At 41.4% G+C, this 23,210-nt stretch overlaps 1 protein-coding gene across 5 annotated transcripts in view; it reads left to right on the top strand.

Moving 5' to 3' along the window:
* The window catches only part of SPIRE1 (spire type actin nucleation factor 1), a 305,419-nt gene extending 287,171 nt beyond the window's left edge, over positions 1 to 18,248 (top strand). For 2 of the 5 annotated variants that reach the window (XM_030212367.1, XM_030212358.1), the window contains exons 12-18: positions 276 to 449; positions 3,351 to 3,386; positions 4,582 to 4,719; positions 7,707 to 7,777; positions 10,955 to 10,982; positions 11,090 to 11,226; positions 15,613 to 18,248. In XM_030212367.1, coding sequence (XP_030068227.1) covers positions 276 to 449; positions 3,351 to 3,386; positions 4,582 to 4,719; positions 7,707 to 7,777; positions 10,955 to 10,982; positions 11,090 to 11,226; positions 15,613 to 15,871 — 843 coding nt within the window. In that variant the 3' untranslated portion in view covers positions 15,872 to 18,248. The remainder of the gene's footprint in view (positions 1 to 275; positions 450 to 3,350; positions 3,387 to 4,581; positions 4,720 to 7,706; positions 7,778 to 10,954; positions 10,983 to 11,089; positions 11,227 to 15,612) is intronic. The other 3 variants (XM_030212383.1, XM_030212376.1, XM_030212391.1) reach the window with 3 other exon arrangements.
* The last annotated feature ends 4,962 nt before the right edge of the window (positions 18,249 to 23,210 follow it).

Here is a 23,210-nt window from a genome sequence, read left to right as displayed (position 1 = left end):
ATAGTGCTTCATAGTGTTTGTTTTGCTCCTACAATTGGAATGTTAAAGCAAGGGAAGAATGATGACTTAAAATGCAAATCAGTGGGCTTTAAAACCAAATGCATGCAGATATGTCAAATGATATCCTGTAACCAAGTCCTATCTGGCTGTCACTTATCCCTGATGACTGCTGCTATCTCCTTACACATTTTTCACTCCTTATGTGCAAGACCCAGAATCCTGGTTAATAATTGCCTCTACGCTGAGACCCTATTTCTCCACTCCTTGTTGTTTAGGTTCTTAGGATAACCAGTTTCTTTCCAAGGATGGCTTTCCGACCGTTCCTCTCTACCATACAAGTGGCCTCTCTGCTCAGCTCTTACCCTTTTGAAGCCGCTGTGTTTTGGTTGGCCAGGGCTATGTATTATCTGTGTGAGAGAGTATATACCAGCAGGTGGAATCACCCCAAGGTTTGCCTCTTTGCCCCTTTCACCCGCTGTGCTGGCTTTGCAAATGGTCTTCACGCTCACATTACCCTTAGAAAGGATCATAGCCTAAGCTGTGGTATTGCACTAAATGATTGCGGGCTCTGATTACTAATTGTTGATTTCAGAATTTTGGGACTTGGAATGGAGCGGGGTGGGATGTGTGGTGTTTGCACAGATCACCAAATCAACTAATGTGCACAAGTAGATCTGCTTTGAAAGGACAGCAAACTTCCAATGCAACATAAGTCATTTCTGGTGAGTGGAGCAGTGCGTGGAGCACTCTCTCCTTTACAGTTCTTAAGTCTGGATAGTGCAGCACCAGGAGTCCACATGGGAAATTAAATCCTGTGAAGCAGTAGGGGAAGGGCTGAGTGTGCCTGTGTCTGGAGCAAGAGGTGTCTAGCAAAATATCATGCCACCCTAATTAATGACCTCTAAAATAACAACTGCTCATCCTTGTCTTCTGAGTGGTTTTAGTCCTCTCAGGTGTCAAAACTGGTTGGTTTCTAAATGTTTCTAGATAAAATATATATACGCACACATATACATACACATTTGTATACTGGTTATATGCACACACTGCTATATTCAGCACAGTTTATATTCAAAACATTATTTTAATTTTAAATGTTATTTTACATCTCCACTAATCTAAACTCTTTGGGCCCTGGTAAAGCCAAATTTCCCAGGCCAGCAGCCTGCTATTGCTGCTCAGTTTATACTGCTTTAAATAGGTGCATAGCTAGCAAGGCCCTCCCTATTCCCCAAATAACCTTAAAAGCCAAACAATAAACCTTAAACTGTATATAAACTTCCACAGTTATCCAATGCAATGCACATAAAGCAAAGGGGTGGCCTGTCCCATTGTTTCTTATTGGTCACAATATTTGCTGCCGTGTTCTATATTTATGGTATCTTTTTCAAAACCTTTTTAGGCAACCCCAGGCTGCTAACATTACAATAGATTCTAATCTAAACATTAATAAGGGAGAAAGATAACCCCATTGAATAAATAAATCAGGGAAAAAGGATATATTTTATTTATGCAACAAAAGGTTCAACAATAAATATCCTAGTATGAAAACAGCAAAGTCATTTGCCTGTTATAGGTGTTCTCTGTAGACAGCAGGATAAATCGGGGACACAAATAGTGATGACATCACACAGTGCCAGGATCGAACAGGTGTCATCAATCTTAATCTGTCCGTACTAGTTATATGTATTTTGGCTCAGTTTCAATTCAGGGACTGCTGGTTTGGCCTGACATTGGCCTCTAGAATTTTGTGATGTAAAGTAGAATTCATGTCTGCATCAACAGTGGCAAGTCATCCAGGCCCTGATGCTGCAGTATCACCTCCACCAGCATGCTTAAGATTAAGGTCTAATCATGTTTGAAGTATACATTTTGCTAAAATACAGACCAATCTAAGGGGTACACAAACGTTTTTTCAGCACCACGGTATATATTAGTATTAATGGATATGGGAGTAAGAATCACTACTGTAGCCAGCACTGAGCTGAGTTGTGCAGTTTCTCCTAGATTTAAAACGGAAGCATCTACAAACAAGTCATACTTCAGAAGTCAAGAAAAATGGCTTTAAATGTTGCATTTAAGTTTGTGTCCTTTTGTAGTCTCTGGAATACAAATGTCTTTGGAATTTAAGCATGAAAATTGTCCACTTTTTTCCACTTCACACTTCTATTAAATGTCAATGTTGTTTTAGAATTGTACATATAATTTTGAGTATTAGAATAAATCTTTGTGATATGGTAAGTGCATACTTCCTTCAAAGTGCTTATACCCTTAAAACTGAATAAAGAAAATAGAAAGGAGTATTATTTTAATTTGAATGTACATCTCTCAAATATAAAGGGCTGAATTTTCAGCAAATTGAAATATCCATCTACTTCTAAATTTGATTATGTGCGCTCATACACATATACAAAAGCAGACACTTAAATTTCCAAAGGCCCATCAGGGAATAGTAAAGTTAATAGGGCCAAAATCACAGTTCACTTCTTGATCACTTCAATTTGATAATACATTATGGCAGACAGAATTTTCAGGGGGAATTGTTATTCTTCATTTTAAAAATTGATAGGGCTGTAATTCAGCTTTAGTTTCACCCCTTTTAAGTTCATTGGCAGTTTTCGTATATTTTTTTGCCAGTATTATAGATGAGAAAGCAGCTTTAGGCTCATCTTTGGAGCAGTCTGTGTGTCAAATATGCCCTATGCCTCGTCACAGTTGACACAAAAGTATGAAGTCAAACCTTTTTAGGTGGAAGACTTGCACCTTGCTACCAAGGCCTTATCAACTGGAACAGCCAAAACTTTGCAGCCAAATTGGCAAGTGTAGGCTTTTCCAGGGACTGACATCAGACCCATGTCAATTAATGTGGCCTTTCATCACCCCAGCATTTGAGACTTTCTCACAGACCTTGGTGCACATGTGGAGGATTCTACTTGCCTGTGACTGAATGCAGGGAGTTAGCTGAGCATTTAGAAGCATAAATCATGGTCGAATTTCCTTTCAGCATTTAGCATATCCAGCGCAGGCAGTGCAGAGGTGAAGTCTGGTAAATGAGTTGTGCCACATGCGGAGAGCAAAGCCCATCCATCCTCCTACACAGTGACCCAGGCTGAGGGGTTTGAGTTGAAACCAGTGAATGGAAATGGGCTTTCCTGCTCCTAGTGTTCAGCATCAAAACTTGCCTTGAATGGAGCCCTTTGGTTTTTCGTGGTATTGCCACATAACTGGTATGCAGAGGGCAGGAAGGCAGCTTAGTTAAGCAGAAGTTGCTGTCAGAGCCACACAGAGAACTATTGCTTTGTTTTTCTTTTTTCCTTTCTCTTCATATCTGTTGTTTTCTCCAAAACTAGGAAAAACTACAGGTCAAGGAGATAGACCTCAAAGGGGTATGTTTTTTTTTCCAACTATAGTTTTTTGTGTTTGTTTTTTTTTTTTTTTAATGGGGTGCTTTAGCTGGGTTGGTGCTTCGTTGCGTCTGTGTTGGGTGCTTTAGGTTAGAAAGTAAGTCTTGTGTGATGGTTTCCTGTAGTATATGCTTATATTGGCAGGGTTGTGTTTTGTGTACCTGGAAGGCAGAGCACACAGCTGTCATGCTGCTGGAAGTGGGCATTCCTGTGCATGCACTCTCATCCATTTTTCCTTTCACTCAGAGGACAGTTTTCTTTTAAGCCTTCCTGCCATGACTGCATGCATTGGAGCTAGCTCCTGCACTGATGCCTGTCAGCACTCCCTCTCCAACACATGAGAGTGCAGGTAGGTGACACACATGCTGCTTGAGCACTCAGACCCATTATGTCTTTTCTTGCTTTATCAAGGATTTTTTTTCAATATTATTGCCCATCCAAGGGCACAAAATGGAACAAACCTTTTATAAATCAAGTTCCCAATATTTCTGGTCTAGTGCAAGTGTGGACTACAGATAGATTACAGAAATATTCTGTGGTACCAGAATCAGAGATGTTAAATTTGATGGTCTGAATATATGTGTGTGAACCTGTTCAGCGCAAAAGACTTTATTCTTTCACATGGCATATCAAGGATGCAGTGAGGCTTCAAAAGTAACCAAACTGCTAGTCCATATGGCTAGTGATATCTTTGCCATTAAAATAAAGGCATCACTAGATGACAGTTCTGCTCAATATGCATATTTTTGTCTGGCACATGCTTCCATAAGGAAACACTCCCATTTTTGTCACAAGAGCCATAAAATTGTCTTTAGCTGACTTGAACTTTTTCACACAGAAAAGTATTTCCTTTTCAAACTGTAGTCCATAACCACTGGCAGTTGAAAGTGAAAATGGCCCTTTGGTTGAATGGAATTAACATGCATGAAAATGTCCAGGGTGGACATGCTGAGTCAGGAGGGCTGCAGAAGTAGGCACCAGGCAGCATGCTCCACTGTCTTGGACTTTTCAGCTCTTCGTGGTGCCCCAGATCAGCTGATGCTGTTCAGCTATTGAACAGTGAATTCTTTCCCTTTACCAGCAAGGTGTTTGGTTGCTGGGTAATATATAAGACTGGCTGGACAATTTGCTTTGTTTCAGTGTTGTTGATGGAGAGGGACATGTTCTTCGATTGCAGGAGGAGTTCTGCTACCCGGTGGAGTGCCTGGCCCTGACTGTCGAGGAGGTGATGCACATCCGGCAGGTACTGGTGAAGGCAGAACTAGAGAAATACCAGCAGTACAAGGATGTCTACAACGCGTTAAAGAAAGGAAAGGTAGGCGTAGCTATCAGATGACGAGGGCATAATAGACTTGCCTAGTAGGAACGCAAAAAGATCATCACGCACATTCCTCAATCTCCACTATCCTAACTGTAAAGGGCTAAAATATAAATCCACATACGCGACCAGCTTCTCATACATCTGCACGCAGTTATGGAACGCACTACCGAAGGCCATAAAAACAACGCAAGACCTAACCACTTTCCGAAGGCTACTGAAAACAGATCTTTTCAAGAAGGCATATCACAAACATCCATCTTAAATACTAAATAATATAATTTCACACAATCTATACAAGACCGAACTTCTATCCCAAGACTGCTTAACTTTGCTATTAATGATCAAGCACCACCACTTTAAACCTTAGGTTGAAAAGGGTCTCTCTATAGACGATGACCTATTGTATGTGACAATCCAACTTATTACTCAGAAACCTTCATGCAATACCATAATGTATTCCTCTACACCATGTATGTATACACATGGTATATATATATACCATGATCTGTTCCATATATATTATGTTCCATATATGTTACCATGTATATATGCACCTTAACGCATTACCATTTGTAATTCTGTTACCCGGAAATGGCAACCGCCATTACGGCAAATGTAAGCCACATTGAGCCTGCAAATTGGTGGGAAAATGTGGGATACAAATGCTACAAACAAAAATAAAATAATACACCGTGAGTCATCACACTGTGGTGTTGTAGTTTATTAACCCCCCCTGTTTACTAAGCCACGCAGCAATATGAATGGGCTGTGTTGGCATTAGTGCAGCTTAGGAAATGGGGGTAAATATGATAAATCTGAATAGGTAACACAAATTAATATTCTTAGTTAAAAGTTTTTGGCTTGCTAAATGTTTTTTAAGCTATGGCGCATGAAAATTCCGTGCAAAAAAAAATATGCCTAGGCGTATTCTATAAAGTACGCCTATATTTTACAGAATTGGCTTAAATTTCCACGTGGTATATAGAGTACGCCGAGCGCCTTTCCATGCGACCAAATTTAATCACTGCCATTTGTACCACGTTTTACTTGGTGTAAATCCCGATGCCTAAATTAGGCGCAGAGCAGGTGCATTCTATAACAACGTGCATAGATTTTAGAAATGCCCACACCCATGGCCATGCCCCCTTTTCAACTCTGCAATTTAGAATTTAAGCACACCACGTTACAGATTACGCTTAGGAGGAGATTCTATATATGGCACCCAAAACAGCGCTGAAATCAGTGCCAACTAAGCTTATTCTATATAGAATACGCTTAGTTGATACCTTAGCGCCTAAATGTATACACATCCATTTACACCAATGAAAATGTGGCGTAAATCCCAGCACGTAGATTTACGCGCACTGGGCCATATTCTATAACTACGCACGTAAATTTCGGAACACCTATGAAACACTCATTTCCCTGTCCATAACCACGCCCCTTTTAGCCTGCACGTGTTAGTTCAGTGCACTTCGTTACAGAATATGCTTAGCGAGTTGTGCGCCTAAATTTTAATTAGTGTAAATTAATGCTCATTATTGCTTCTTAATTGCTATTATCGGCATTCATTGGCATGTTAAGCCAAGTAAGTTGTGCGCATTGTTAGAGAATTCATGCCGATTTCAGCATGGATCTCTAGGCACGTTATATAGAATCCAGGGGTTAGCGAGTTGTGTGCGTAAATCTTAATGCCATTTAGTGCTGATAATTGCTTGTTAACATCCAATTAACAGCACTGATTAGCTAGTTCATTTTTAAAGAATATGCTTCGATTTCTGCACAGAAATTAAGGCGCCATGTATAGAATCCCGGGGTATATTTCTGTTGATGCTAGAGGGTGACATTCACTACAAAAGTATTATTAATGAATTTAAGAAGTCAATTTAGTCATATTTGAAAAATAACAAATTGATTAATACAAATTTGAAATCTAAGCAATACTTTCTGTATGTTTTATGGTTTATTAAAACTTGATATACCACCAAATTTACATACATAGTGGATTACAATTTTATAGATACAGATATAAATATATATAACCAATTTCTTGTATCTATTACCTTTACTGAGGTTGAAGGATTTATTTTCTTTGTGGTTTATAGATTATTTCCTTTGTGATATTGACTTATTTTTCCTTTTCACTATGTGATAAATGATGATTTATATGATTGTAAGATATAATTAATATATATTAAAAAGAACTCCATTAATTCAGATAGGAAAGATGTTAACTCATACAAGACACAAACAAACATATCGTAATATAAAATTGCATCTAATGTGAAGTGATATTTTGCAGAACAACTAGTATATCTTCCTCCCATCATCTGAATAACTACCAAAAGCTTGTCTAAAATAATACGTTTTTATATATTTCAACATTTGTATTGATGACAGATTATGGTAATACATCAGTATCTTTTTGAAAAACAATGATCACCAGCAGAACATTCAAAACATAACTTTATGATAAAAGCCATCACCATCCTTTTTTTAATATATTGCCATCCTTCCCCTCTAACCCTCCCCCTACCCCTTTATTTGTGATTCCCGCTATGTCAACCAGATTAGTATAACCGGTCCCAGTAAAGCATTCCTTTATACAGTATATAGTTTGGCTATACCAGGAATATATAAGTAAGACTAACACATAAACAGCTTTTCATTCTCCTATATCTATCCCTACGTCTCCTTGAACATTATAATGTGTTTGAACAACTTCTATACCTATATCTATGAGAACTGTCTAGGACCCTTTCCGGAGTCCCAATTACGGAGACCTTAATGATCATAAACTGCAACAACCATGGCACTTCCGAACCTAGAATTCCCTATTTCTTACAGTAACAGTGTAATAACATCATCACTAAATGTTTCTAAATGCCATGTTCTGCTGTTTCACCTAAGGAACAGTACAGCACACTCTGGCAGGAATATTCTAAATATCCTAATATTTTCCCATTTGTTTTATTTCTTAGCTGTGTTTCTGTTGCCGAACAAAGAGGTTTTCTCTCTTTACTTGGTCTTACACCTGCCAGTTTTGTAAACGGTAAGTTTCTCTTGCCACTTGTGTTTTGCACTGTTTATCATACAGCATTTATTATTTGGAAACGCCTTAGCTGACACAAATCACTTTCATTTCTTTCTTTGTGTCTATTAAAAAGATTCTCTATATTGCCTTCTGTTAGATCAAAAAAGCACTTTACAACAAAATCATATATAGACACACAAGGATAGTGATGTGAATTTACTCTTATACTAATGTTAGCTAATATAATACACAGGAATACAATGCCATGCCTAGGCAACTGCCTGGGCACCAGGGCTAATGCACTAATTACATGGTGCTCAAACTAGGGTACATGTGTGAAAGTCAAAAATAGGTAATTTGGTATTACTTAGACAATTGCCTAACTTCCACATAGTTTGATTGTTGCGGTTCCCATCAGATAGTTGTTAGGAATATTCACATACAGGGTAGAAGAATGGACAGCAAAGGGACAAGTACAAGAACGATGTTCATCTCAGTCACCCACACCAAAGGCCCCCCCCCCACCACCACCACCACACTCAACAGTCTATGTGTTCAGCAGCAGGGCCATAGTGAGCTATGTTTGGGTGGTGTGGCCACACGATACAAAGGAGGCAGGGGCACCAGAATCGTACCTCATACATTGCCTTCCTTGCTTCACCACAATGCAGTAGGTAGGGCAGGAGTGCTAGGGATCATGTCACATAGCGCATGTTTCCAGCTCAGGACACTCCTACTCATCAGCTTTAAAAAAAGAAAGAAAGAAAAGAAGGACCATCTGGTTTGAATTTGCTATATGTTAAGGGTGACTGGATCAGGTACATCACAGAGCTGGCAACATGCTGGTCAGGAAGAGAGGGAGGATTTAACTGCTGGGGTTGCTTGTACCAAACATAAAGGGCAGTACTGAAGCATCAGGTTTTAAAGAGTGGGATAAACATGCTGAACATAGACTTGCTGCTTTGAGTCATTGTTAAACATAGCTGTGCTGATGGAGATGGTGTTCATACACGTAGGAAGGAATTTTATAACAGGATGCCTTCAGACATTCTCAAAGAGGCACCAGTTTCATAAAGGTTCCCAGAACTAGGCACCTTGACTCCTGGTCCAAGGCAGGTGCAATTATATGTGTATCTTCTATACATGAACATATCAACTTTGCCCTTGCTTCGTTAAAACTACATCCCCGGGAGCACCAAGCTGTTGGCATGCATTCTTGCACATATATATGTATATCCCCATGCAGTTTTATAAGGGTCATTTTTCAATGTGTTAAACATTTTTTTTATGTATGGAAAATGTGTTACAAAATTGCCCTTTATGGGGGTAATTTTATAATAGATAAAGCTGTGTTTCACTGTGAAAATGGACTTTTAGAATGTTAACTTCCCATGTTTGTGGTGTCACGGCACATGTAACTTAGCCACAGTGAGGCGTTTTCTGGGGGTGGAGTTTGAGAGGGGCCTGGAATTTTCACAAGTGGGGGCTAGCCCAAGGCTATCTTATCTCAGGTGAATATCCATTCACCCTTCCCCACCATGTCCAGCATCTCTGCTTCCCTTCCCTACCTCCTCCCCCCCAAAGGGTGTCCAGCACATCTTCCCTCCCTTCCTGCCACCATCCCAAGGCATCCAGCACCTCTCCCCCCCCCCCCCCATGTGTTCAGCATCTCCCGTTTTCTCCTCCTCTCCTTTTGTGATATTCAGTGGTTTTCTTTCCTGGTCTTCCCTAACCCCTCCATGGTGACACCAACTAGCAGTTAGCATGTATTTTTTTTAAAAATCACTGGTTCTGGCACGGGGCTTTGTGCATCTGCGCCTACTCAAAGCCTGCCAGGTCCCTACCCTCTAAAACAGGAAGTGCGGAGGGGGTGGAACCCAGCAGGCCTTGAGCACACACAGACGCTGAAGGCCCCGAGCCAGCAGTAGACTTGCTTACTGCCAGCCCCAAATTGTGCCACCCTACATAGTGGTTGGGCCAGCCTTGCCAATACAAATCAGCACATGCAATTGTATGCTGGTAGTTTACCTGAGATAATTTCCCAACTGAAAGTATGTGCATACTTACACTTTGAATTTGGGTAAGGCTTGTGGTAATGAATACCTGTAGATTTTACGCTAATGCACGCGGTTAGAAAATTACCCCCTCTACAGGGTAGTTTTCAAAGTGTTTTCAACTTGCATCAGGTTTACCTGCATACAAATTATTTATGAAAGTTGCTCCATGTCAGTGCAAGGAAGAGGAGGCCTAGCTGGGTCAGGAGAGAAAGAGCATATATAGGGATTTCATTTAAAATCAGCAGTGTGCATGCTGAGCAGATTTTGAAACCAAACATACAGGGTAGCCATAGACCTGTAACTCTTATGGGAAGTCTGAAGATTGTCCTATATTCTGAGGTCTCTCTGTTCCAGTTTGTGACATCACAAATCATGTTCTCTTTATTAAAGTTTTGTAGAAACACCTGGAAGCTAGAAAAATGCTCCTAGATATCATGTTTACTATACAGGGCTAGTGTTAGAGGGTGTAAATAAAGCAATTTCCTTGGGCTGATGGACTTCCAAGCCTATCCAAAGCATAGCCTGCCAGTGGCTTTTGAGCCACCCCCCTCCCAAATTTCTGCCCTAGGTCCCAACATGGCTTAACATCAGCACTGTGCTATATGAAGGACAGCCTTCAAAGCAAACCACACACTTGCAAACACCACTCCACCAGTCTTTGTTTCTTGAAGGATCTGATGCAGGGGAAAACAGCCACTGCAGAATGTGGCCTTCCAGACCATGGATCAGGACATGACATTCACATAGGTTGTGAGAGCAACTACAGCATGGCTAGCCATCATACCAGGCATTATTAGCAGACTGCTGCATGCTGCTCCCTTCAGGATTTCATCCTCCCTGCCAGCATTATAGGAGTGTGTCTGATGCCTCGTCCTAAGGGGCTGAATGAGTTGTGACTGTCCTCTGGGCTGCATGAGCTTTGCCCAGCTGCCTTTACTGTTAGGCAAAGACTGGAACAGGCTGCCTCCAGAGCATATTCTAGCACACTGTACTGATCTCTTATGAGGGGGAGATATAAATGTAAGCCACATTGAGCCTGCAAATAGGTGGGAAAATGTGGTATACAAATGTAACAAATAAAATAAATATCAATATTTTAATGGTTGTATGTAATAATCTGTATGTTGTTCTTCCTCAGGCCAGTTTGTTCACAGTGTTGCAAGAAGGTGAGTTGAAAATTTAAAAACCAGTATTTTATTTGTGTTTTGAGGGTAACTAGCGTACAGCAGAATGTTTGTAGTGTTGTTTCTGACTCTTGTCCTTACTGTAACAGATGCGGTTACCCTCCAAGCCATATTCCACTCTTCCAATTTTTTCTCTGGGACCGTCTGCTTCGCAGAGAGGTGACAGTTTTATGAAACCAGAGAAACCATCCACCAGCCAACACCGACAACTTAGAAGCTTCTCCAGGTGAGGCAGCAGAAAGGGCTTGGTAGTGCAGATGGGAGATATTCCAGGGGGGCCTTCATAAGCAAGGGTGAGGGATGTAGCAACAGGCAACTGAATTAAATGAGAGAGAAAACTACATGTTTGGCTTGAAAAGGAGTGAATAGGGAGCCATTTCTCCATATATTTTTCTGCAATCAGGGTCTCACAATATATTGAGTGACAAGTTCAGTGTATTTTGTGGGGGTTCTTGGGCAGAGTACATCTGACCTGGGAATCCCTGACTCTAGTACCTGTTTTATTAGCTAGTGTTAATCTATATGGAGGGGCATAATTGAAAGGGATGCCCAAGTTTTGCTGAGGACGTCCTCGCAAAACGTCCCTATGGAGGGGCGGGGAAACCCGTATTATCGAAACAAGATTGATATCCATCATTCTTTTCGATAATACGGTCAGGGACGCCCAAATCTTGACATTTAGGTCGTCCTTAGAGATGGTCGTCCCTTAGACTTGGTCGTTTCTGATTTTCGGCGATAATGGAAACTAAGAACACCCATCTCAGAAACGACCAAATGCAAGCCCTTTGGTTGTGGGAGGAGCCAGCATTCGTAGTGCATTGGTCCCCCTGACATTCCAGGACACCAACCTGGCACCCTAGGGGGCACTGCAGTGGACTTCATAAATTGCTTCCAGGTATATAACTCCTTTACCTTGTGTGCTGAGCCCCCCAAAACCCACTACCCACAACTGTACACCACTACCATAGCCCTTATGGTTGAAGGGGGGCACCTACATGTGGGTACAGTGGGTTTCTGGTGGGTTTTGGAGGGCTCATGTTTACCAGCACAAACGTAACAGGTAAGGGGGGATGGGCCGGGGTCCGCCTGCCTGAAAAGTGCACTGCACCCACTAAAACTGCTCCAGGGACCTGCATACTGTTGTGATGGACCTATAGAGGCTGGCACAAAATATTATTAAACGATTTTTTGAGGGTGGGAGGTGGTTAGTGACCACTGGGGGAGTAAGGGGAGGTCATCCTCGATTCTCTCCTGTGGTCATCTGGTCATAAGAAAAACAGGACCAGGTAAAGTTGTCCAAGTGCTCGTCAGGGACGCCCTTTATTTTTCCATTATGGGTCGAGGACATCCATGTGTTAGGCACGCCCAAGTCCCGCTTTGCTATGCCTCCGACACGCTCCCATGAACGTTGGTCGTCCCTGCGACGGAAAGCAGTTGGGGACTTCAAAAATCAGCTTTCGATTATACCGATTTGGGCGACCCTGTGAGGACGCCCATCTTCCGATTTGTGTCAAAAGATGGGTGTCCTTCTCTTTCGAAAATGAGCCTGATGGTAACACTGTAATTGATGGCAGATAAAGGTCCCTAAGGTCTATCCAGTCTAACCAACAAAGTGGCCAGATTGTACCTTAAAATCAGTGCAGGATACATCCCTCTGTGCCCTATTTAAAGTACAAAGGATATTTAAGTTTTGCTTTGATTCCATCCTCCTCCTGTATAGATCCTCTGTGTTTATCCCACATGTCTTTGAAGTCCATCACTGTTTTTATCTCCACCACTTTCATTGGTAGGGTATTCCAGACATCTGCCACCCTCTCTATGAATAAGTATTTCCTGATGTGACTCCTAAGTCTAGTACCCTGCAACCTCAATTCATGTCCTTTTGTTCTATTGTTTCCCTGTCTCTGAAAAAGATTTGTTTGTATTAATACTTTTCAAGTGTTTAAATGTCTATATCATATGTCCCTTATCCCTGCTCTCCTCCAAGGTACACGTATTCAGGTATTCTAGTCTCTTCTAATACATTTCTGTCACCTTCCTCTGAACCGTTTCATCTTTTATGTCCTTAGCAAGGTATGGCCTCCAAAACTGTACACAATATATGAAGTGGGGCTTCACCAGTAGTGTAGGGAGAATTTCTCCAAGGAGGGAAGGGGGCTAAACATAAGAGCTTATCCATAACAAAAAACTGAATGGATCAGTAATAGAACATTTACGAGTCATTGTTCCCTATGGGGGATCATTTTCAAAAGAGAAAAACGTAAAAATGGCATAAAACAGCATTTGGACATTTTTTCTCATAAAAAAAGTCCAACTCGATATTTTTGAAACCAAATTTTTATGACATTTTTGTATGCTGTTCATGTACAGTGTGTGTCCACATTTCAAAGGGGCTTAGTAAGGGTGGGATTTAAGCGTTCCAAAGACTTGGATGTTTTTCAGCCATAATGGAACAAAACAAAACTGTCCAGGACTAAAACTTAGATGTTTTCAGCTAGACCGGTTTTTAGAATGAATAAGGCACAAAAAGATGCCCTAAATGACCAGATGACCACTGGAGGGAATCAGGAATGACCCTCCCTACTCTCTCGGTTGCCACTGACCCCTCCTACCACCCCCCCCCCCCAAAAAAAAATGTGATTTAAAAACATTACTTACCAGCCTCTATGCCAGCCTCAGATGGTATACTGGGGTCCATCAGAGAAGTATGCAGGTCCCTGGAGTAGTCTAGTGGTGGGTGCAATGCACTGTAGATAGGTGGACCCAGGCCTATACCTCCCCCTACCTGTTACACTTGTGGTGGAAACTGTGAGCCTTCCAAAACTCACCAGAATCCCACTGTGCCCACATATAGGTGCCCCCTTCACCCATAAGGGTGTACAGTTGGAGGTGGTAGGTTTTGGGGGGCTCAGCAGAGAAGATAAGGGAGCAATGGTGAGCTGTGTACCTAGGAGCATTTATTTGAAGTCCACTGCAGTGGGACCAGTCTACTAAAAATGCTTTCCCCTCCTACATCCCAGTAGCATGATTTTCTACGTTTTTCACTTGGACATTTGGGGGCAGGGGTTTCGAAAATGGTTTAAAAAAATTGTACAAAGCACAAAACATTGTTTGAAACACTATTTTTGAAAAAAAGAGATGTCTTCCTTTTTTTGAAAATTACCTTCTTTCCTATTCAGATATTTTCCTATTCAGATTTTGGATGTTTTGTGCAAAACATCCAAAGTCAGACTTAGACGTCATATCTGTATACTGGTGGATTCTCATTCATTTCCCACTGCAGTGGACCAGTCTACTAAAATGCTGTCCCCTCCTACATCCCAGTAGCTTGATTTTCTACGTTTTTCACTTGGATGGGTTTGTTTGTTTTTTTTCAAAAATGGTTTAAAAAAGCCTGTACAAAGAACAAAACCTTGTTCGAAATGCTATTTTCGAAAAAAAAAAGATAGATGTTTTCCTTTTTTCGAAAATGACCTTCTTTCCTGTTCAGATTTTGGATGTTTTGTGCAAAACATCCAAAGTCGGACTTAGACATCATATCAAAAATGCCCTTCTATGTGTACTGGTGTATTCTCACTTATTCCTTCTACCCATTGGAATTCTTGTCCAAGTTTGATGATGGAACCAGATTCTGAACAGTCACTTTCATACTTCACCACTCATTGTGTATTTGGGTCTATTGGTGATATTCATTAGGCCTGGAGGCCTATGATAGTAGCTTTGTACGTACAATCTCTTTCTATGAGGCTCATTCCCCCTTCAATTCAAGGAATGTGTGGTCCCAGCTTACACTGATTCTTATAAATTACCTTGTGGGCATGGAGATGTTTTCTTGTTTGTACACAAAGATTTTCAAGAGTTTTATGAGACTGGCCTACAATTCCAAAGCTATATATGAGTGTAAGAAAAGCAAGCTGATTAATGGCGTGTATCTTATTCCATGTTGTTAAAGCTCTTTTCAGTGTCAGTGCTTGTGCAATACATAATTTACATGGTTAAGGAATGTACTTACTTACTTATTTTGGGGTCCTTATTTACATGGTTAAGGAATGTACTTACTTACTTATTTTGGGGTCCTTTTACAAAGCCGCAGTAAAAATTGGCCCATGGTAGTGTGGGCACGTCTTTTAGGCACGTACTGGGCCATTTTTTACTGTGGCTGGGGAAAAAGGCAATTTGTTAATGGGCCAGGAAATAGGCCTGCGCTAATATTAAAACTAGCGCACACCTATTTACGGCCTGAGCCCTTACCGCCACCCATTGACCTAGTGGTAAGGGCTCACACAGTAACCATGCACATGCACCAAGGTGGGCGTACTGCCGGTTACCGCCAGACTTGGCGCACGCCAAAATCGGAATTACCGCTGGGCGCACACGCTACCCAGCAGTAGTGCCGATTGGGTGCATTCTACCCCCACATTAGCTCTCCCGCACTTTTGTAAAAGGGCCCTTTTATGATTTATAATAGTAGGTATTTTGTATCCTATCATAAGAAATAACCTGATGTGCTTGCATGGTGTAGTATAGCCTCTTGAGGTGCATTTAAGACATCCAAATTTTTAGGTACCTTCAGCTTGGGTTTCACATGGGCCCTTTTTCTTGCTTTTCTCAGAACATCCTCAAAGTCTAAGTCGGTGGAAAAATCTGATGAAGACCTGCAGTTTCCTAAGGAGTTGATGGAGGACTGGAGCACCATGGAGGTGTGTGTGGACTGCAAAAAGTTTATTTCAGAAATCATCAGTTCAAGCCGCCGCAGTCTCGTGTTGGCCAACAAGCGAGCCAGATTAAAAAGGAAAACACAGTCCTTCTACTTGGCATCAGCTGGGACTGCAGAGTACTGCCCTTCTGAGAGGACTATAAGTGAGGTGTGAGCACCTCTTCTTTTTCAGAAGCTTTGGCCTCAAGATAAACCAGGGTGGCTTTGCTGGTTTTGTTTCTAGCTTTGGAGACCTGAGGCTGCAGAGGATCAATATTTTTCTCAACCTGCTGCGTTTTGGGGACTGAAAGCTAAGAGTCCCTATCAGCTGCTGCTCCACAGCGGGTTAGCCAATTGCGCATTTGCACTTGAAAAAAAAACAAACATTGTGAACCATTTCCTTTTTTATACTGTTACTTGTAAGTTATGAGGCTAGGAAGCCTTTACTTCAGTTCAGTACCATAATGCCCCTTGAGTCATTCCCAAGGTACAGGTAGTAGGACATTATGCTGTAGGAAACCCAACAGGACATGAAAAAGTGCAATCCCTATTTTAAGCAGTGAAGTTGTGATTTATTTGTTCCCTGCCCACCACAGAATTTTTAGTCCAGCTGCGGATCATGGTTCTTAACCTCTCGTAACATCATAAAGACATACCTTTTCTGCTGTATTACATTTCTGGTTTGTTTTTTAATTAAATGACAGATTATATAATGTTACATTGTACTCTTCAGGTATGATCTGGTGGAAGGCTATCTGCAGAATAGCACCCCAGCAATCTGCATCCATATGTGTTGGATTCCCCTTGATGGTTGCACCTGTTAAGGGCTTTTTGCAGTTTTTGTTCTTTCTCGTAATGAGTCACTTTTCTCTTTTGCAGTACTATAGCTAATAGTTTCTACATGTAGCATGAGTCGTGTCCTAAGCAAGAACAGAACTGGTGTCTTGCAGGTGTCTCAGTAGCTATGCTCAGAAGTGGCCGCAGTACGGTCATGTAACTGTCATCCTTTACCCCAGGCGCAGTTCTCACCTCTTAACACCAGAGGGAGCACATTGTACAAAATTGCATAGATTTTGTTGGTAGCTGCTAAGGATATTGGCAAAAGTAGCAAATACCTTGTATATAAATAAAAAAAAGATAAAGTAATGTGTATGTACTTGTGTATGTATCTGTAGACACACATACATATGCACCGACATAGACATAATAATGTGCATCTTTATCATGATCTACATACAAATGATGAGATAAAGCTGTAATTACAAAACAGCGCTAGGACTCGTATCGTTCCATCATGTTTTATTAAGTATTAACATATGTTATTTCATCACCTCTCCTCACATCCATACTGGCTATGTGCATTGGCTGCTGTTCTTGTCTCATCTTGTTGTGACACTGTTTTGTTGATGGGATATCGATTTACCCTTGTTGGCTCAGTGGTCTTCAGGCCTGATTGTTGATTTTGTCCCCCTCTTCAAATTTCCCCCCTTAGTCCAGTGAAAGATAAGGACTAAAACAGAAGTTGCATGCTTGGGTTTTGGTATATTCTGTATATTTTTGCGCTGGTGGTACCAGGCTCAGAACTGTGTGGAGGTTGGTGCCTGATGGCTGCTGGGGGGGGGGGGGGGGGGGGGGGGAGGGGATGAGAGAGGGAGCATAATCTTTTTTTTTAATCTTTCAACTTGCAGGAACCTGCCCTCCTTCCTGGATAACTGCTCCTTGGTGCTTCCTTACAAGGCTGCCCTTTTGTTATGGTGTCACTCATGTTTAAACTTTCATATTGGTGTCAGAATGTATACCTGTAATATATTTATTAATATTTGGAAAGCTGTCACTTGACTGGACTATAGGAATTGTGTTTCCTGATCATATTAAGCAATGAAAATTACTTATATTTTTATGTCCTCGTTATCTGTAACAATAGTTTTATTAGGTTTAATACATTTGAAGCCTCCTTAAGGTACTATTTAAGGGTTCATGCTAAAGTGAACTTTAAAGCGATACTGAGAATGTGTGATTAGCACAATGAACTTCCACAAGTTTTTCAAAGCTTTTATTTTTCTAACTGTATTATAAACGTAGAACTTGTTAGGTATACTTTAGGGACACTACATGTTATAAGTGCCATGTGCAGTTACAGACCTCAGAAGCAACTCATCTTTGCCTAAGGCATCACATGGCCAGTCTAGTCTCCAGAATATCTGCAGTCAGTATACAGAAGGTATATCTGCATGCCCCATCTCCACTATATAGAAATATATCTCATGCGTAAGCACTGCAGATAACCTGGAAAATGATTGGCTTGGTTAGTTCTCAGTACTGGCCTAGGTTTACCATTTGGCTCCTTTTTATCCAAAACTGGATCTATATATCCTAGGTAACAGTTAACCATAAACTTACAGGAAGGCTTGCTAGAACATGTTGGCCTTTGCCCCAACTCCTGATGTGAGCTATAGGCCCTGACAAATCTCCTCCCAACAGCAGTGGCAAAAGAATATTTCATCCATCTCACTCCTTCCATTTAAAATGCTGGGTTATTTGGGGATAATAAAATGCCCTTCCATCCTAATTGTTGTTTGTGTCAATTATTTAAGCACAAATGTGAAAGTATGAGTTTATACTCTAAAGGTATGGCTTGCAGCTGGTATATTGCAAACTTAATTCTCTGGCTGGTTAATAAGATGCACGGATGGAAAATATTGTACAGCACTACTAGCGTAAAACTGCTTTTGCTGTTCCCTGAAACATAAGCATGAAACACTGCATTAGTACGTGCCTGTGTCTACCACAACAAAAAGGGCACACAACGATGCCAAAACTGAATGCTGTCATTGGTTTATTTTTTTTATAGAGCATTTATAGGCTACCAATCCAACATTTGCTCTTGGTGACTTAGAATAAAACTTGCATAATAAGACAAAAAAAAAAACCAGACATTACTCCCCTCCCTGTTCATTCCACTCAATATTAAACAACATGATCTTTAATTTACAATGACCATCAATTAATTACCTGACAGATAGCTCCTCCAAGGGATCATCATCCACTGGCCCTTTATCTTTACTCCCTTCCTTCAAGTGCCTGCTGAAACAACAGACCTTTTAATATTTTTCTTCTAATCTTCCCTTCAACATGAGGGCATTCCACAGTAGAAAGCCTGCTACTGAGATGGGTTGAGCGTGAGTTTCTGTTATGCAGTCTTTATTTACTGAGGGAAAATGTAACCCATTCAGCCCCGACAAATACAGGGAACATGTCAGGGTCAATGATCCCACAATTTTTCCAAGAATCTCTGCCCCTCCCTTTGTAATCAAAGCTGAAGACTGATATGTTGTGAGGTGCTGTGCCTATTCTGCGAGCCTGTCACACCAGCAACACAACAAATAATATTGTTTGGCTTCCATTTTGTTGGTAGGCAGTTGAGGGGAGGGGTTACTTACATAGGAGCCAACTTTTCAGAATGATTGGAAGTGCTGGATGCAACCCAATATCTTCCTCCCAAAAATAAAAAAGTCTTACATTTTATTAAATGATCTGCTTAACACCCATCATCAAAAGGATATTAATGGTGAGAAAAATTGCACTACATATGAAACAAATACACCCACAGAGGCATAGCTACCATTGAGTGAGGCCAGCAAAATGCCCATGGTAGGGACATCTTGGATCTGATATTGAACCATCTCTCTCCCCCCCCCCAGGGTCCAACATTGCCCCAGCTCCCCACAAACACACACACATTCCACACCACCAGTCCTTCATGTGCAGCAGAGAGAACACTGCAACCTGCCACTCTCTCTGACTGGCCGAGCCTTTCCTGTGTACATCCCGCCCACAGGAAGTTGTATCAGAGAAGGCAGTACACATACAGGAAAGGCTCTGCCAGCCAGAGAGGCAGGTTTCAATGCTCTCTGCTGTGTGTGGAGGACCAGTGGTGGGAGGAGCTGGAGTAGTGCTGGACCCACGCAGCTGTGAGGGAGAGGAGGGGAACAAAAGGGAAATATGCTGGACCGGGGGGGGGGGGGGGGATGATGGAACGATGCCAAGCTGACCGATGGGGGTGGGTCAGAGAAAGAACTGGAGCAAATGGGATGAAGAAAAAAATGGGAGCAAAAAGAACAGCCATACTGGGTCAGACCAATGGTCCATCCAGCCCAGTATCCTGCTTCCAGCAGTGGCCAATCCAGGTCACAAGTACCTGGCAGAAACACAATTAGTAACACCATTCCATGCTACCAATCCCAGGGCAAGCATTAGCTTCCCCTATGTCCATCTCAATAACAAGATATGGACTTTTTCTCCAGGAACATGTCCAAACCTTTTTTAAACCCAGATACCCTAAATACCATTACCACATCCTCTGGCAGTGAGTTCCAGAGCTTAACTATTCTTTGGGTGAAAAAATATTTCCTTCTATTTGTTTTAAAAGTATTCCTATGCAGTTTCATTGTGTGTCCCCTTGTCTTTGTACTTTTTGAATGAGAGAAAACACGATTCACCTCCACCCATTCCACTCCACTCAGGATTTTTTAGACCTCAATCATATCCTGCCTCAGCCTTCTCTTTTCCAAGCTGAAGAGCCCTAACCTCTTTAGCCTTTCCTCATATGTTATAAGTGCCATGTGCAGTTACAGACCTCAGAAGCAACTCATCTTTGCCTAGGGCATCACATGGCCAGTCTAGTCTCCAGATTATCTGCAGTCAGTATACAGAAGGTATATCTGGTAGACCAGGGCTGGGGGAGTTGATTGGGAGAGAGGAAGAGAGACCTGAAGCAAGGAGAGGGGGAAGAGAGGGGGCAGATGCTGGACTGCAGTGGGTGGCGGGATGGTAGGGGACAGAGATAGAGACTGGACAAGGGAAGAGATGGGGAGAGATGTCAGACCACAGCAGGTTGGTGGGTGCAGGATGAAGGAACATAGGGACAGGGGGCAGATGCTGAACTGGGGTGGGAAAGGAGCAGAAAGAGAGAGAGAGACTGGATCAGGGAGAGACAGGGACAGATGCTGGACCAACAAAAGGAGGTGGAAAGAGATTTCTGACTGTGGAGGGGAGGTGCAGGTTGAAGGGAAGCTGGACAGGGATGGAGGGGGTTAATACTGGACACAAAGGGAGGGTAAGGATACACAAGAGAATGGGGAGAGGATAGGGACGAGGAGACGCTGGACAGGATGGATAGGGACACACTGAAAAGATAAATACTGTACATAGAAGAAATACCAAAAGAATAGGAGACCCTAAAGAAAAGCAGAACACGGACACTAGGACCAAAGTAGTGCTCAGACAACAAAGGTAGAAGAAAATATTTTTCTGAATGTATTAATTGGAATATGTCAGCTTTGGGAAATGCACATCCTCCCCCCCCCCCCCCATGTTCCCCACTACCTTGGGAGCAATAGTGTTATAGGAAGCCCATCTAAATTTTTCTGCCCAGGTCCCATTCAGTCCTAGCTACACTACTGACCCAGCACTATTGCGGTCTTCAATTTTATTTAAATACAGTAATGTGTACTTGAATTCACTTTTAAGTTTAATTCTAATCAAACTTTCATACATGAAGGCATATTTTAGGGAGGGAAGACCTCAAAAATAAGCAATTAATGTTTCTTGCCTTCATCAAATCATGCAGTGGTTTTACCTTTTACGACAAGTGATGATTGATGGATGGTGGGTGGAAGACTCCCGAGGCCCTTTGCTACCCACTGTCACTCCATTACTCGTAGTACCTGAATCATTCAGAAGGAGCAGCTTTTCAGTATAACTTTTACCCCTCATTAGCAGTGCAGCGGTGAGGAGACTGTTCCTACGCTTTCTCCATTGACTGCCTTACTGATATCATCAGTCCTCAAATGACAAGCCTCTCTCTTCGACTCAGAACAGACTCTTTATGACGCTCTGGTCTCTTCCTTGATTTGGGGAACGGAAAGGGGGGTCCACGTCTTCCACAAAGAAGCAAACACAACACACGGGTGGAGGCAAAACCAAGTCCAAATGACCAGCCCAAACAGGAAACGCGCATTCGATGTGGTAGATCATAGTATCCTACTAAGCATACTAGACAACTTTGGTATATGTGGCACAGTCCACAAATGGTTTCAAGAATTCCTGAAATCAAGATCTTACAAAGTGAAAATGAAAGGAACTTTATCCTCTCCTTGGTCACTGGACTGTGGCGTCCCTCAGGGTTCTCCATTATCGCCTGTTCTGTTTAATATAATGACGTCACCACTAGGCAACAGACTAGAAACAGCAGGATTAAAAACATTCATATATGCTGACGATGTTACCATATACATAACCTTCAAAAAGAACATTAAAGACATTTTACAAAAGGCAAAACTTGGCTTAAATCTGATGGAAACCTGGGCCTCAGAATCCAAACTAAAGCTAAATAAAGAAAAAACTAAATTCATGGTCATTACCAACCTATATGACCAAAATTACTACAACAGTTTCACAATTGACAACAATTCCCCATTGACAATAATCTGAAAATTCTAGGTATAATTATAGACAAACATTTAACATTTGATACTCAAGTTTCCTCAGTAATCACAAAATCTTTTAGGTCTCTTTGGAAACTAAAATGGATCAGACCCTATTTCTCATCAAAAACGTTCAGACTATTGGTACAATCATTAACATTATCCCAATTCGATTATTGTAATGCCATATGTGCTGGCTGTTAGGAGTACTTGTTGAAAAAAATCCAAACAGCTCAAAACACTGCAGCCAGGTTCATATATAAAATCTCTCGTTTTGAAAGTGCCTCCCCTTTATTAATCAAATTACACTGGCTTCCCATCAAAACGAGAATTACCTTCAAATTATGTACCTTTATCTTTCAAATACTAAATGGCACAGCTCCAGACTATATGGTACCATTAATAAACGTACCTCAAAGAAACACTAAATATGAGGCAAGAAACTATCTCAGACTACACCTCCCAAATTGCAAAAAAGTGATCTACAAAACTGTCCACTCTGCAGACTTCACTTACCTAGGAACCAAATTGTGGAACTCCTTACTACCCAAAATAAGAAATATACAGCAATATACTAAATTCCACAAAATCCTCAAATCTTTCCTATTCAAACAAACCCTCACAAAGAACAACCATATCTCAAACAAACAATTATTACCTGAATTATTACACTATTTACCATTAACTTTCTCTTTGCTTCATGTACCATTTCTCATTCATAATAGATTTTCTAAATGTTAATCATCCATAGCTATCCCAGTATGTTTATGATACTGTAGTGTAAAATTGGATTCTTACAACAAATTACTTTCTTATGCGTTATTCTTTATATATCCTATACTGTTTATTGTAAGCCACACTGAACTCAAACTTGTTTGGGATAATGTGGGATATAAATGTCACAAATAAATAAAACAAGTTTATTGGGACCCTACACGGGCCGTGTTTCAGCAAAAAGCCTTCCGTGGGGGTCTGCAATAGATCATCACTTGCTGTTGCAGACCCCTGAGGAAGGCTTTTTTCTCTTCC

Source organism: Microcaecilia unicolor, chromosome 1, assembly GCF_901765095.1.
Source record: "Microcaecilia unicolor chromosome 1, aMicUni1.1, whole genome shotgun sequence".
NCBI classification, from domain to species: domain Eukaryota; kingdom Metazoa; phylum Chordata; class Amphibia; order Gymnophiona; family Siphonopidae; genus Microcaecilia; species Microcaecilia unicolor.
The sequence above is the reverse complement of the archived record's forward strand: the minus strand, read 5'-3'. Positions and strand labels throughout refer to the sequence as shown.